This window comes from Plectrocnemia conspersa, unplaced genomic scaffold (assembly GCF_051122295.1).
Source record: "Plectrocnemia conspersa isolate PC_06_02 unplaced genomic scaffold, ASM5112229v1 ptg000011l, whole genome shotgun sequence".
Lineage (NCBI taxonomy): Eukaryota > Metazoa > Arthropoda > Insecta > Trichoptera > Polycentropodidae > Plectrocnemia > Plectrocnemia conspersa.
This window is the reverse complement of record NW_028277175.1, coordinates 16,688,657-16,705,396: the sequence shown is the minus strand read 5'-3', so window position 1 is coordinate 16,705,396 and position 16,740 is coordinate 16,688,657. Positions and strand designations below refer to the sequence as shown.

Here is a 16,740-nt window from a genome sequence, read left to right as displayed (position 1 = left end):
TTGAGTTTTTTTAATTATTCAAGCTAATGCTCTTAGTTTGCATAAAGATTGGAAGACTAAATTAAAAGAAGATTCTAACAAGTAATAGCTGGTTCGACAAATTTAAAAAGAGGTATTCTTTACATAATATTAATTCACTGAAGAATCGGCTGATGCAGATATAGATGCTGCAAAAGAATGTATTTCCTCATTGTCTAAAATTATTGTAGATGGAGAATATTCTCCTAGCCAAATATTCAAGGTAGACGAGATGGGTTTATTTTGGGAAAAAATGCCTAATCGTATATTATCGAAGGAAGAATGAGTTGCTCCTGGACATAAACCTTCTAAAAACAGATTGACATTTCTTATTGATGGAAATTTAGCTGTTGATTTAGAATTAAAGCCTATGCTACTTTATCAAGCAGAAAATCTCAAGAGCATTAAAAGGGAAGGATAAAGTTTTGCTTCCAATCATTTGGAAATCTAATAAAAAAGCCAGGGTTAATATTTATCTTCCACCCAATACTACCTGCCTCATACGTCCCATAATAACTACGTTTAAACGATATTAGGAAAATAATGAATAAGGACATGTGAAAGGGAAGATGGGCCTAGATTTTTGTAAGGATATATGAAATGCTAAAAACATTATCCGAGGGTTGTAATAATAAAAGGTTCCTGGAAACAATTCAACCCATAAATGATATGATTTTATAAATTCCGAAATAACTCCGGAAAATATCAAATGTAATATTTAGCCTCATGAATCAACTAAACTTTGAAATCAACAATAAATACGCTAACGAGTTGATTGAATCTCTCAGTACCTTTATCAAATAAATACTAACCCCGTTTGTAAAAAAGAATATTAATAACCTATTATTCTTTAAAGATATGCAAGTCTATAAAGTATCCCTTTCAAAGCAGTCCAAGGCTCCAACACGACGTTCAACACTGTTCCTACCTTTTATCTCAAAGGCCAACTTACCATTCTTATTCAGCACAGGTACGTGTTTCTCATAACAGTCGCCGCTCTCTTGAAGATTATATCAATTAAGTGTTCTGAAAGATGAGCATAAGTCTCATCTATTATAGTTCAATATATGGAAATAAGTGTTAGTCTATATGAATTATCTAAACTGAATCTAATGTGTAATCTATCAAAAGGCAAACTTCACCATGAAATCATCGTCAAATTTAAAATAAAAAGGATCAAGGAATCTCCCCCGTCAACGAATAGAAAACAACAGTTTGAGAGATAAATCAGCTCAAATTTATCTTTAAAAACATTTTTACAAAATATATCGATACTTTGCAAATTTAATACGCCTCGTCGTCATTAAAAACATGGAAACAATTTCTCTCCCCCAAGTTGACAATTTCATCGTGATTTCAAAAAATTTGGCTCGGCTCTATATAAGATAGCGATATAGACGCGAAAAATAACGGATACGTACAGGACGGGGGGGTATAATGCACAAGTCAACATGTACAACATGGTTCTCCATTCCGTCTATTTTCACAAAAATATGATAAAAACATAACTTTGAATTTTCTTAATATACACCTTCAACTGACTTACAAGCTAAAGACGTCCTCTTCGGCGAAGTGTCAGGCGACTGCGTAACCCAAACTCGACGCGCGGCGCTCGCGCGCGCTCTCCGCAGTCGGATAAATATATTCTGCATTGTAAAGATACCGGAACCCCCTAATTATAGACAGACGTTGCAACGGAAATTAGAGGCTAGTTGTTTTCCATCTGATCGCAATCGCGACTGATGTGGCCAGTCTGGTTGCAATTGTAACAAGTCTTGGTGCCATCGGGGCAGTTGCGGGAGATGTGTCCCGTCTTGTTGCAATTGTAGCAGTTCAGAGAGGAACCGCGGTCCCTGTCTTGCATGTTGTCGGGGCAGTTCCGCGAGATGTGCCCGACCTTGTGGCAAGTGTAGCAGGACGGCTCGTCCGGGCTCTGCGTGCAATCGCGAGCGATATGGCCGGTGCCGCTACATCTGAAGAGACGGAAAAAAGAAAAACATAAGTCGAGTGAGGTTCGAAACGGAAGACCCGCGGGTGTACGACGCCTCACCTGTAGCAACGATCGGCTTCCTCCTTGCAATCCCTCGCAAAATGACCTTGACGGTTGCACTTGTAGCACTTTTCCCTACTGCGGCTGAAGCTCCCGTCGTTGCGGTATCCGCCGTCGTTCATCGCGCGGTATCCACCACCACCGCCGCCGCCGCCACCACCACCTTCGCGCTCCTTGGTTCCGCGAGAATCGCCACCCCCGAAGTTGCACTCGCGGGCGAAATGCCCGGGGCGGTTACACTTGTAACACACGGCAGAACTCATCGTGAGTCCTAAAAACGAAAAAAAATATTTTATTTTAACGCCAACATAGCGAGGAACAAACGAATCATACCCTAACCAAACGCGAAAAGCTAAAATAAAAAATCTTAGTCGATACCGAACCATAACCTAACCTAAAATAAACGGCGTCGAAAAAATAACGCATTTAAACGTGCGCTTTCTTTTGTTCGAAAAGGTAGGTGCATAGGCGGAACTCGTGCGGTTTCGGCCAAATCGGTTCCGCCCCGCGTGGACCGAACCTTATATAGGTTAAAAATGTCGACGTTGGCCGGTAATGGCGACGCTCGCCGAAACCCATTCGCCCGGCTTTCGAATATCGATCCGAGGCGGGCGCAGGCCGAGGGGGCGCCATGCGAGGCGATCGACGCGACACGTGCGGCGACCGGCGCTTATCGTCTCGCGGCGCGTCCCTCGCGTCTCGCGTCTCCCGGCCGCGCGGCGCGGTGCGGTCGAACGAGATGGCCGCCAACGCGAGGCCGGGCGAAAGGGGTCGGGAAGCGACGAGTCCCCCGCGAGGCGCTCCGCCTTTTTCGTCTCCGTAAGCAGAAACGAGCGTAAAAAGTAGCGCCGCATACCCCCCGCGCCCCTCCGTGACGTGTCTCGAAGGGCCCCGGCAGCCGACGCGCCACGTGCTCGTCGCTGCAGTCGGCGCCACAAGAAACCCGAAAGGGGCGCAGGCCCGCGAAGCCGCGAACAACACTCACCGGCTCGATCGTTGTCGGAGGACTCGAAGGTCTGCGCTGTCGGAGGTGCGGCCGCGACGACTCTAGCGGCGCGAGCGACGGACCGAAGTGGCCGAGCGTCGTGCTGCGCCCGAAAAGAACCGCGCACATCGCCGCAACGCGCATGCGCGCCACGTTCGGAGTTTTGCGAACGCAGCCGACCGCACTTTCCCTTGCATTTTTTAGATTATTTCTTCGATAATTCAAAATCTCACCCTAATACTGCAAGTCACACAATTGCACTTATACAATTTCGCACTAAGAGATGATATTATTGTTTTTATAAACCACAATTTTAGCAGAGAGAACGCGTATTTTTTTGTTTTATTGAAAACAATTTTTATTTATAAATTTATGCTGCATTAAAAAAATCAGGACTATATTCCCCGGAAATTATTTTTTTAGCTAATTAAAAATTACTCATTCTTTTATATCGTGGCTTTTACACTATCTCAAACTAGTTAAATAAAAATAATGCTACTTTGCTAAGCAAAAAAATATTTTTAAATTTCAAAAACTAAAGACAGTTATATATAATAAGCTGCAAGGAATCTGCCATAAATAAATCATATTAATTGTAAAAATATTACTTCTAATACGATGGTAATTTTATAAAAATAATTGTCCTAATAAAATCTATTTTTGTAAAATACATCACTAGACGAATTAAAGATGTAGCGAAACTCAATTAAAACCGCTTTAGGTGAAAAGACGGATGCTACATATATAGTTCAGTTTGTTATGTTCATGCGGAGTATTGTCAATGAATTTATTAGTGACGATCTGGCCTTCTCTGTTTTATTTAAAGGCACTAATAAATATATTTATTTGAATGAAGCATTAAAAGCAACATTAGCAAGAATTCATTAAACCATCAATATGCCTGCTTTAAATATTCAGTAAAGAGCAGCTGTATTTCAATATATTTACTATTTTATTCTCAGTTGCGGTCGACAGATTGTCTGCGTACTTGCAAATAGAATGTAAATAATTGAAAGAAATACCCTGCACTCTACAGACATATCCTGAGAAGCATCTAAAAAATAATATTTGCATTATTACCTAAATTAAACCAGTAATGGATACATTTATATACAAAAAATAAACTAAATGCTTAGTGTATTTAAAAATAAACGTAATAATATACATCTATTGGTAATATGGATCAGTATACTGAAGTCATACAAAAATATTAAATATTAAAGCATTTTTGCTTAGCGATGTGGCCTAGAAGATTCAGAAAGTTAGATAAACTGTAGGTTAAATCAACTTTAGCTTATAACCGTACAGAATCGCTTTTATAGTTACCATCATTTATTTATGTGTAAAGCAATTCATAAAATTTTAATCAGCTCTGCGATTTCTCAAGAAAGTTTTAATTTGTTTATAACATTCAACTTCTTGATTTTTTTTTAAATAATAATAATTTATGAAATCTCGATAATAATTTATGAATAATTTATGAAAACGACAAAATTTAATCAATTTAACATGTAGCCGCTGATTTAGTCACTAATAGCCGCGATTAGTGACCACCACTAGATCCTTGACTTAGCTAAAAATAGCAACCACTAGTGGCCATGTAGGCGCCAGCCCTTTAGCGTGCCGGTACCTATTTTTTTAGAAATTCACCACTGATGTCAACCTCAGGCAACTGCCTATATTGCAAAGCCCTAGAGATGTCCAAGAACTACCCAATTTTGAATTTGTCAGTAAGTAAATTGAATTATTATATTAGTAAATTTATTCGTTAACTCTTAAAACTTACCTTTCCTTAAACCATGTGAGTGATGTCCCGCGTGAGCAATATTCGTATGAGTAATCGCATTGTGAGCGATCGATTTGTGGCTAATTTTCGTGCGAGCAAGTTGCCTTGTGACCAATGTTCGTGTGAGTAATAGTCCACGCGAGCAATCTTGCTGTGATCAGTTGTCATGTGAGCAACGATCACCGAACCCTGTGTTTTATATTAATTTCGTGAACACACGCTGCTCACTATAAGTGATGTTAAGACCACCAATCAAATAGATGTCAGTTTGAAAATAACCAATTTTACCGCTAATCGCAAATATGGGGTCTGAAGATGAAAATTCCGACGAAGATACTTTCGGACCGATGCCTCTGTCGGCCGACGAGAAACCTCCGCCAGCTAAAAAACGAAAAGGTTATGTCGCTTTACCTCCCAAGGTTTTACTGTCCATATGAAATTGTAAAACAATAACGTTAATATTTATTTACAGTATTAGAGTATGAGAAGCTCTATCTTGAAAATCTACCATCGTCTGAATCGTACGAAAAGAGTTACATGCATCGAGATATCGTTACTCATGTTATAGTCACGAAAACCGACTTTGTGGTTACCGCCAGCTGCGACGGACATCTGAAGTTCTGGAAAAAAGTCGAGGAAGAGATTGAATTTGTGAAGCACTTTCGTAGTCACTTGAGCGCTATAGCCGCATTAGCTTCAAACTGCAACGGAACTTATCTTTGTACGGCGTCCGTAGATAAGTCGATTAAAATCTATGATGTCGTCAATTTTGGTAAACTGGTTTTAGTTAATTAATATTTTCCTTGTACTAAAGTTTAATTATAAATTTATTTTCTTTTTATAGATATGATAAACATGATCAAAATTGAATTTGAACCATATTGCGCTGAATGGATACACACTGCAGGCGATGCGATTAATGCTATTGCCGTGTAAGTGCTTTTCAAGCACATAATTTACATCAACGATTCCAAATTTATTTTTAACTTAAATCTTAACAATTCTCCTCCTAAATAAAATGAATACATATTAAAAAATGGGAAATAATTTATTTATAATACAAAAACAGATTATTTACTTGTAATAAAAATTGTAATTACTTTCTTTTGGTAAAAATATCTATATTTTTGCCCTATTATACTGCCTTATTATCACTTTGATTAAACCATGTATCATTTCTAAAACGATATACTAATGGAAATTTTCAGTCGTATTATATGTCAAGTTTTCATAATTCAAACAGCAAAGGTTGTTACTACGGTATCTTCATATATGGTTTTTAATTGTCTTAGTTTTAATGGTCAAATTTTCACAAAATTAACTTTTTTTACTGTTATATAAAAAAATACATTTTAAATACATATATTTAAAAACCAGCCCGTGTATTTGAAGAACATTTCTCATAAAATTATCAATACATTTCTCCCGTTGTATTGGTTCGAAAATTTTCATGGAATTATGCCTTTTTAAATAAAATTATTGTAGTAATATTGAAAGATTTGAAATGCCTGTTCTCTCATCTAATTGTAAACAATATTATTGATGTAACCAAAGTCTTAAAGTAAGCTCCTTCTCAATATTTTCAACATATGATTTCTGCGCATAACTGTATTATTTAAGAAAATTTATTTTTTCAATTTGTTGCCAAAACTTCTCATGGTTTTATGAAAATTTTAAAATTGAGTGCATTATTCTTGCAAATGCAATACGATATCTTACCTTGTGAAAATTTTGTTATTTGGCAACATATTCGACATTACATGTTTCACTTTTTCAAGACTCGTTTTTTCAAAAAATACATCGGTAGTGGTGATGTTGTAACAGTTTTATTCAAATTGCGAAATCTCAATGTTTCGTTAAATACAAGTTAGGAATCGCTGATTTACATGTTTTTTAACTATGAATTTATCATATTTAATATGTATTTTTAATTATAGATCTGAATCCAATACCTCGAAGATATTCATATTTGATGGAACCCAGAGCAACAACGAGCCGCTACATGTATTCGAAACTCTTCATCGATCGCCAGTTACCGTCATTAGATATAATTTAGCGTTCGATACGTGTGTGTCTGTGGATAAATCTGGTATTTTAGAATACTGGACTGGACCTAAACACGAATATAAGTTTCCAAGAAATGTGGAATTTGAGTCAAAACTTGATACTGACTTGTTTGAATTTGCTAAATGTAAAACATTCCCAACCGGCTTAGACTTTTCGCCAGATGGTAGAAAAATGGCTGCTTTATCGATGGACAGGAAAGTCAGGATATTCAATTTCACTACAGGAAAGCTGTCGCGGGTGTTCGATGAAGCCTTACAAAGATTCACCGAATTGCAAAATCAAACTCAACAACTACCCAATATGGAATTTGGTAGAAGGTAGTTTTAATCATAATACTCGGAAATAAATAATAATTTTATCTGAATTTAATACAATACTTACAGAATGGCAACGGAGAGAGATTTGGAGAAATCTGAAGCTATGCATCTAGCTAACATATTATTTGATGAAAGCGGTCATTTTATAGTATATTCGACAATGCTAGGAGTCAAATTAGTAAATTTAGTTACAAACCGTTGCATTAAAATGATTGGAAAACCTGAAAATTTAAGACCTCTTCATCTTGCTCTATTCCAGGTTAGACTTACTTTATTTTATAACACGCGTATGTTAATACATCGTTTAACATGTCATTAAAATTTTTAGGGCCGTGGTCATAAATCTAAAGGTGCAGTGTCATTGGAAATGGAAGCCTCTGATAATCCAACACTCGCCTCGAATACTGCTGATCCTACTCTATTTTGTACCGCATTTAAAAAAAATCGATTTTATATATTTTCAAGGAGAGGGCCTGACGATATCAAGAGTCAGGATACTGACAGAGATGTCTTCAATGAAAAACCATCAAAGGAGGATATCATTTCGGCTACGGAGGGTCAAGGTATAAACAAATATTTATATTATTTCAAATTTGTTAAATATAATTAGATTTTATATAATTAAAATTAAAATAGTAAAATATGTTCAAGTTCTTTTGATATTGATGTTACATAATCAGACGTACATTAAATAGAGGATAATTTAAATGAACCATATACAGTAATACCCCGAAGTTACGCGATAGGTGGGACTGACGAAAATCGCATAAGTCGGGGTACAAATTTGCTTATAAATACATACGAGTTTTGTTTAATTGTAACCAAAGGCTAACAAAACACTGTTTTTTTATAGGAAAACATTTTATTTGTAGTACACACTACAAATAAAATGTTGCTCAATCTATTATTTTTACTGAACATCGATAAATTTTATAATGCTCATTTTTTATTATTGTAATGCATGAACAATTCGTTTTATGAATCAAAGTATTTATTAAAGTGTACATATGTATCTCTTAAAATAATTCCCTGTTTAATCACACCACATAAAAAACCATTAGTATTTTGGCAAAACAATAATTTTCTTTAAACAGATAGATATTTATTAAAATATTATATGCTCTTCGGCAAAATATAATTGCAATATTTTCTATCTAAATAGGAATCTTTCAATAACTTCTTTCTTTGTATATCAAATTAAAATACCAGATACTCTTACATTTATTGACAAGTTAAATGATTTAATGATTTAAAAGAAGACCATTACAACTCCAAAATGGTCAATATTTATATCTTAAGTTATAATTCCTATATAAATCGCTAGATAATGTTTCTAACAATATTGCCAACCATTTGATGCCTTCATTATTAGTAAAAGCATCGCACATTACTTGTGTCTCAACTATTGTGGCATTATTTAAAAAGTTTATATGATAAGTAAGTGTTAAATGTTGTCTTAAACTAACTGTATGGGACAAAATAAGAACAAATGCATTTTTGCTTATATCTGTTAGAGCAGAGGTCGGCGAACTTATTTACCTATTACCCCAAAATATATTGATTTACGCCAGCATTATCCCTTTGATATAGAAAAATATAAAGTAAAATATATTGATGAAAATTCATACATTATTTATATGGAGAATACAACTATTACTACAAAAATGCAATAAATTTAAAACATTTTCACTTTAGGTTTCATATTTGATACAATAACATCAAGATTGGGGCATTTTAATGTCAGAGCAATTTGAATGCTGTCTTCGAAGTCCAATCAATTTCTGTTTTATTTTTATATTGATTAATTGGGAAAATCTTTGTTTGCAAAAATAGGTTGTTACAAAAGGCAGCAACTTCTTTACTGCATCTTCATGTGAAATTTTAAAAGTCTTGACATCCAAAAATATGACAACTCTAAACACTACTGATAATATGTAAATCTTGATCTAGAAAATAACTAGAGAACCGCTCTTTGAATTTGGCAAGACATAATTGTATTCTTGATGTCATAATATATAATACTTTCACAATCTCTCAAAAACAAATCTAACTTTGAAAAGGCAGCTATCTTATTTTGTTCTGCTTTCTGTCTCCAATGTAAAAGCTTTAATCTAAACGCTAAAATCTTTTCTCTGGTTAATATTATTGTGATATTTTTTCCCTGCAATTCTTTGTACAATTCATTTTCATACTCAAAAATAACATTAAACATGCAAGATGTGCAATGAGGAGTTTGAAAACATGTTTGCGATCAACCATAACAATTTCATGTTCACTTTTGAGAGCATACACTCGGTTCAGAACATTTGCACGTTTGCTAAATAGGTCTATATTCCGTTTCACCATCTTTACACAATTTACAAAATAGTCGCGTGTTTAGTACATGTCCTTTGATAACATTGAGAATCTTGACAACATCATGCATGACGGCTTCCAGTGCTGGATCAAAACGTTTCACAAGCAGCTTATGACGATGGATCATACAATGGTTAACTTCAATTTTATGATTATTCTCTCTCGCCAAAGCCGAAAAACCATTACATGATCCAACATAGCTGGAGCTCCATCAACAGACACAGCAATGCTGTCTTACCACTTTAAATTAACATTCTTCAAGTATTCATTAACCTTATTGAAAACACCAATTTCACATGAACACAGCTTGAAAGGAGATCAAAACAACAATTCCTCTTTAATTATATATAAACCTTTGTAACGAAAATACACCATCAGCTGCGAATTAGAACTGACATCTGTAGTCCCATCAAGCTGAATAGCAAAACATTTTCTATCTTTTATTGAAGAAATAACTTGTTTTCTAACATTTTCTACTAAAATAGAAATTATTTCTTTTACAACTTTTGCAACCAAAGGCACTGAATCTAGTTTCATAACTTTGTTCTAACCATACATAATTCCTGCCATTTTCAAAGCTGCTGGTTTAACTAATTCCTCAGCAATAGTATATAGTTTCCTGTTTCGAGCAATCCACCAGACCGCTTCAAAGCTAGTCTTTAATGCTAAACATTGATCGAATATACGTCTCATGTTGCTGTCCAGTCTTTGTTTTTTGACAGACGTTTCCAAATTTACCGAGTATTCCTGCGATTTTGAAAGCAAATGTGGGTGCAAAATATTCAAATGTTTTTTTAATTGACTCTTTTTTTAAAGATTCTGCAGTCGCTACTTTCAAACAGATAACACACTGTGGTTTCATTAATCCTTCTTCTACTATTTGTGTAAACCCATAGGAACTGAGTTTAGTTATTTAGTAGTTTAACAGTAAATTTCTCCAGCGCTTGATTTACAATTTTAAAAATATTTCATTTTTTTAAATAAAAATAGGTGAAAAACAAAAGCAATGTTCAATACAAATTGTTTTGCTAAAAAAGTTTAATTAAATGAATCGGAAATAGTTATTCAATTTGTAAATTCGAATAATGAAGATTATTAATTTAGAGTTTAGTGGTGAAAATATAATAATTAAAAATAGTGATGTGGTATGTGTGTCTCCCTGGCTAGCTATTTGTAATGTAGATGAGTGAAGAAATGTAAAGAAGGAAATAGAATTAATTAATAAAGTTTTTAAAACAGCATATTATATAGCTAAGCATGATAGACCGTATTCTGATCATTTTGATCTATTACTTGACAATAATTAAATGAATTTAAAACTCCCCACGGTTCGCCTTTGTGTTTTTTTAGTGCAACAAATATAATTAATCATGTTAATCGAAGCATGAAATATATGGTATAAGGAGCCCGTAAACGCAATCTCCTTGCTCCTATTTAATATATTTTCAATTGATTACTGAAAATAACAGTGTTTCCACTTTCTAAATTGCTTGATATAATTGCTCACAAGTATATCTATAATCATTGTCGGCGGATTTCAGTGGACCAGCAACACAGTCGCTAACTTCTTATTTTTTTGAAGGCGGTAACAAAGTCCATTGATACTAAAATCCAAGTTGACATTGTCTATACTGAATTTTAAGAAGCATTCTACAAAATATGTAACGAACTTTTTCGAAAATTAAGTAATTTCCGTTTCTCAAATACTCTGGTCAGCTTTTTATTGAGTTACTTGAATGACTGCTGTCAATATGTGAGCTTTGGTACCCCCCACTCAAACGATTATTTCGCTCACTTTGGAATGCTGCAAGCATTCGATTTTCTCCTCTGTTAATTACACACACATGACTATTAAGAACTTTAAATATTTTTTATGTGCTGATGATTTGAAAGTGTTGTACAGTTCAAACAAATGTGAATTCACTGTCATTACAAATGGTCTTGAAGTCGCTGTGGATAGGGATTCCAATCCTGGGCCAAAATTTTGATCCCGGGATTTTGGTATTGCAATTAGTCGATCCCGGGACCAGTCCCAGGATAATTTTTATGTTATTTTATCGATAAAAATAATTTAAAATGAATAATACAGTATATATTTACATCTGTTTTTTTATAACGTACAATGTATAAAGTACGTATAATTTTAGTCTTGGGCTTAAAATAGAAAATAATATAATAAAAATAAAAAAGTGAGTCTTATATATTTATTTGAGAAGATAAAATGAACTTTTGACAATGTATGGGACATACATATGTACATTCATAGACACAATTAATGGAAAACATTATTTTGAATAAAACTCACAAAGTATCATCAAAGCATAAAGCGTTTCATCATTTAGCATAGATCTGATTTTGGTTCCTAAGCAATCTGCTGCTGAAAAAGCATGTTCAGCCTCTACACTTGTTAGGGGTATTATAATTAAATATTTATATGACAGTTCGAGGTGATGACTGCGTAAGCCTCCATTTTTAAATAACATCATTTCTTGGTTTATAATGGGCATGAGGCTAGTGCATTTCGACCTTTTAGTTCACATGTCATCAAGCTTTTTGAGATTTCATCCTGTAACTGTTGTTTCATTGTTTATTGTTCAATTGATAGGGGTTTTATGTGTGATGACTGCGTTGAAGTAAATTCGATTGATGACGTTATTAGTGGCTCTGATATTTCGATTATATCTTGATCTTTTTCTTCACTAAAGCTTTCAATAAGTTTTTGAATAGTTTTTTTTATAGTTTTACGAGTTGTTTCGTTGTCATTAAACGATGAAGGGTTGAATAAAAATTTTAGTGTATCAGTTAAATCTGTTCGGCTTCGTTTTTCTACATGTTTTCGTAGAGAAATTAATAAATATTTGCTTAAGACTTAAGCTCGGGCAATTGTCTGAAATTGAATTCAAAAAATTGCGTCGGCTGAACACAAGTTGTTATCACGTCGGCAGAGTGCTTCATCTGCTAATTTTAGAGGTTTTAATACTTGTATAATATCTTAAACTTTCATCTAGTTATTTTCATTAAATATCACCGAAAAATTCTGTATATCTATTAGAGTTTTTTGTATACATGTTTTTAAAAATAAAAATCATTCCAGCATTTAATAAAAACTATTCCATCATGTTTTACAGTCTAATATAAGTGAAAGTTCTTTTCCATGCTCGTTTTTTATATATTTTTGTAGAACAGAATCATTTTAGTTGGTGATCTTTTAAATATTGCTACGAATTAACCATTGTAAATCCTTCTTCATCTTCATATTCATCAGTAAATTGATATTAATCATTTTTTTCATAGCATGATTCCAAAGATTCACAGATGCAACTAGGGCAAGTTTGTACACGAAATTTAACAATTTTGTTAATAATAATTCGATTGTGCTTGATAAATCAATCAATCCCGAAAATTTCGGGATTATGTTTTATAATCCCGGGACTCATCGGGTATTGAAAATCGTTCGGGATCCCGGGATTGGAATCCCTAGCTGTGGATATATGGTCGATTGACAACCAGCTACCTTTTAGCATTTCCAACTGTGATATATATTTTACAGCTTTTTACCCTGAAAATCTATTAATCTTGCGCTTTGACGGTGTTTTACCAAGACGACAGATTGTTGTCAGAAAAACGAAAGTTAAAGAATGTTCAAAATCTATAGATGAATATCTTAAAAAATTAATTGTTGACTGTCTTTAAATGACCGAAGGGCCGTAATATACTATTGATAGAAATTATACGTTATTAGTCATAATATTTAAATATTTATCTTATCTATTTAAATTAATCGAAAATCATGTAATAGTATTTTAACCCTTTGAGTAGTGAGTTAATTTTACGTATTTTTCATAATTATTTCTGTTGTTATTTATTTATTATTATTTTATATCGCATTTATAGTAAATTATACAAAAAAATGAGTTTTATTACTTTAATATATTTTACTATAACACTTTTCTTTTAATAAATTTCGTTTATTTATTTTACATATTTTTTTTTATATATTATTCGGCTTTTGTGGATATTTTTTATATCAATTCAGAGGCTTTAAATATTTTTTATGTTAATTTATTTCATACTCTTTAATTTATTGCTATTATTTTCTATAAAAATCATTTACATTAAATCAAATTTTAAAAAATATTATATAAAAATAATGTTTTTTATTTATTATTTCTTCAGTTTTATATGTAAATATATAACTATCTGGGGTACCTCAAAACAGTGAAAGTTTGACCACCGTACATATACGGCGATACCGCTCAAAGTTTTAAAATTATTTATATTTGAATGTTAGTTTTTGACTTGTATTAAATTGATAATAACCTATGTATATGTTTTAGATTAAACGTATTATGGTTTATAGCCCCTTTTTACAGCTCTTTATCTAAAGGGTAGGGCCCAGGTATAAGTTCGATGATAAGATTTAAATCAGTTAGTTGGTTTTTCGTTGTGTTTCAAGATGTATTGTGTCAAAATTTTTAATCCTTAATTTTATTCATACAATATATCTAATATATAATTAATTACGCAAAATTTGCGATTAATATAGTCATTAAAATACACATATTTTTTAATTAACACCCGTATTAATTTAATTTTGCACCATAGTGTTGCTCTATTAACATGTGTCTGTAAGAATCGCTTGGCAGTCTGACATTGCTTTGCGTGCCAACTCTTGCTCCTAGTTGAATTTTAGAAAATTGTCATAATTTCTCAGAATCGATTGTGATCAGTGCATATTTTCATTTACAATAGATTTGATACGTTCCCTTTTAAAATAATTTATAAAATAAAATATAAACTATGTGCTTTTGTTGCGGTTTGTGTAGGTTATGTTGTCGTAAAAATAAACCATTGGGTACTGTAGACGTGACGTTAGAAGATTTAGATAAGCAAAAGAAATGTTTGTTTATGCATTGTGGGTTTTTAAACATAAATTTCTGGCTCATATTTTGTATCTTATTTATTTCAGGTGTTCAGAAATTATACGACAAGGCAATCCTTCATACTGAACTTGGCGATATCCACATAAGACTATTTGGTAAAGAAGTACCTAGAACTGTCGAAAACTTCTGTGTGCACAGTAGAAACGGTTATTATAACAGTCACATATTTCATCGTGTTATCAAAGGTTTCATGATACAAACGGGAGATCCTACTGGTTAGTTATCTACTGAACGATAACATATTATCAACATGCGTATTTATTTATTAATGAAAGTATTCGTATTTTTTAGGCACTGGTACTGGTGGTGAAAGTATCTGGGGTGGAGAGTTCGAAGATGAATTCAGACCGAGTTTGAAGCACGACAGACCTTACACTCTTAGTATGGCCAATGCAGGTCCAAATACCAACGGCAGTCAATTCTTCGTTACTCTTGCTCCGACTGTAATATTTATATTGATTTGTAGAATACCTAGAAATTTAAATATATTTTAACTGTATGTTTTTATTATTTATAGCCTTGGTTGGATAATAAGCACACTGTTTTTGGAAGAGTCGTGAAAGGCATGGAAGTTGTACAAAACATCAGCAATATCAAGACAAATCCGAAAACTGATAAACCTTACGACGATGTAAGAATTGTGTCAGTTACTGTGAAATAATTAAGTAATATTATTATTATGTAGTATTTTATGAAAAATGTTTTTATATTTATTTTTAATAAATATTTTTTCCATGATTTCATATTTAACATTTTAAAATTATTTCATCACCTATTTAATATTAGAAAAATTGCTATACTCTAACTCATAAATATATTTTTATTGTATTTAATGGAGTTTGTAATTTCATCCTCCATATATTGCATCCTCATTAACCAAAATATACTAGTCTTTTCACTTGATAGTGTTGAACAACAGCAGATCAATATTGCCCTGTCGATCGAAAATGCGTTTTTTTTATTAAATTATTGTTGAAATTAAAGAATATATATGTATTCATTATATTGATTAGAACAATCTGAAACATAACTGAAGTAGTGATAAATTATAAGACATTGAATAACCTTATGTAACATAAATTTATCTCAAATATCATCTGCAGTCCAACCTTTTCACATCAGGAATGTAAAAAGAAGGTCTATTATCTACCTGAATGCTGAAAAAAATGTAGACTATGTTTAAAAACATTTTCAATTTCACGTTTTCAAAACACGTTTCAATTTTTAATAATATACATATATTTACCTTAAAATTATATGCTATTCTTGTACAATTTCATTGGGAAATTAATTTATACTTCTTGCGATTGTTTTTCATTGCCCTGCCGTTAGTAGCTTATTGCAAGGTTCAAAGGATATCTATTACAAAATTATTTCAAATACATTATGCTCGTTTATCAAAACATGTCAATTAGTGACTTTTTGGAACATGATTAAATTATCACAATGGGAAAATGAAGATTTTATATCTATTATATTAAAAAAAATAAGAATTATTTAAATTTGAACTTGAGATTTTTAGATTTAAATAAGCTTATCTACACCTTAAAATATTTCAATTGCATCCAAACAGCTCAAACTATTGCAATGTTTTTTTTTCCATTAATGTGGGGATTTAGAATTATATTTTGTTGAATTGCAAAATGACGTTCCGCGTTTTTACAATTTCCCGAGATGAGCTTTTTTTAGCTTTTGCAGCATCCAAAAAATATCCATTTATCTTCAAACTTTATCTTGTTTTGAAAATTTGTATTAGATTCTTGTTGGAAGTCAATCGCAATAAAAGTTTAAATCAAAAGTAGATCCTAGCCTAAAAAAGGTTAAGCACCCTTTCAGTTATATTTTAATATAACTTCGACTAATCAATAAAAAAATAGTATTTTTCAATGATTTTTTAAAGATTCAAATTTGGATTCCATAAATTATTTCATATGTTATTAGGGGGAGGGGGAGTGGTCAGCTACAGATGTCCCGGTAGAAAAAAACGTTTATTCCCCGAAAACAAACAGGTTTTTGAGGAATAAACGGCAATGGAAAAAATTGGAAATGACTGATTTTTAGATATGAACATTGCAGCACTTGGTTAAATGTAAACGGTTTCGCATAGTGGCAATACTACCAACATCGTTGGGTTGGGCATTAGGTTAAGTTGGGTGGTCACAGAGTATGTACGGATACCGCCGTTGGCAGCCACAGCGATCTCGGATATATAGAATATT

The 16,740-nt window shown here is 32.9% G+C and overlaps 2 protein-coding genes across 2 annotated transcripts; one reads left to right on the top strand and one right to left on the bottom strand.

Annotated features, from left to right (window-relative positions):
- Positions 1 to 1,232: 1,232 nt before the first annotated feature.
- Positions 1,233 to 3,142, bottom strand: CNBP (CCHC-type zinc finger nucleic acid binding protein). The gene is made up of 3 exons (XM_088198030.1): positions 3,054 to 3,142; positions 2,069 to 2,339; positions 1,233 to 1,991 (listed from the first exon to the last, which is right to left on the bottom strand). Exons 2-3 carry the CDS (start codon positions 2,329 to 2,331, stop codon positions 1,727 to 1,729), a joined length of 528 nt encoding a protein of 175 aa, XP_088054156.1. The 5' UTR covers positions 2,332 to 2,339; positions 3,054 to 3,142; the 3' UTR covers positions 1,233 to 1,726.
- A 1,916-nt stretch (positions 3,143 to 5,058) lies between these two features.
- Positions 5,059 to 15,264, top strand: LOC148229727 (peptidylprolyl isomerase domain and WD repeat-containing protein 1). The gene is made up of 9 exons (XM_088198026.1): positions 5,059 to 5,235; positions 5,312 to 5,611; positions 5,684 to 5,771; positions 6,777 to 7,223; positions 7,290 to 7,482; positions 7,552 to 7,786; positions 14,548 to 14,736; positions 14,813 to 14,964; positions 15,039 to 15,264. Exons 1-9 carry the CDS (start codon positions 5,142 to 5,144, stop codon positions 15,180 to 15,182), a joined length of 1,842 nt encoding a protein of 613 aa, XP_088054152.1. The 5' UTR covers positions 5,059 to 5,141; the 3' UTR covers positions 15,183 to 15,264.
- Positions 15,265 to 16,740: the final 1,476 nt, after the last annotated feature.

Bases quoted from the DNA above. Each gene is read 5' to 3' on its own strand.
- LOC148229727 (XM_088198026.1), top strand. From the start codon at position 5,142: ATGGGGTCTGAAGATGAAAATTCCGACGAAGATACTTTCGGACCGATG. The intron at 7,483-7,551 runs GTTAGACTTACT...TAAAATTTTTAG, and splicing joins TTCATCTTGCTCTATTCCAG to GGCCGTGGTCATAAATCTAA. The intron at 7,787-14,547 runs GTATAAACAAAT...TATTTATTTCAG, and splicing joins TTCGGCTACGGAGGGTCAAG to GTGTTCAGAAATTATACGAC.
- CNBP (XM_088198030.1), bottom strand. From the start codon at position 2,331: ATGAGTTCTGCCGTGTGTTACAAGTGTAACCGCCCCGGGCATTTCGCC. The intron at 1,992-2,068 runs GTGAGGCGTCGT...CCGTCTCTTCAG, and splicing joins GAAGCCGATCGTTGCTACAG to ATGTAGCGGCACCGGCCATA.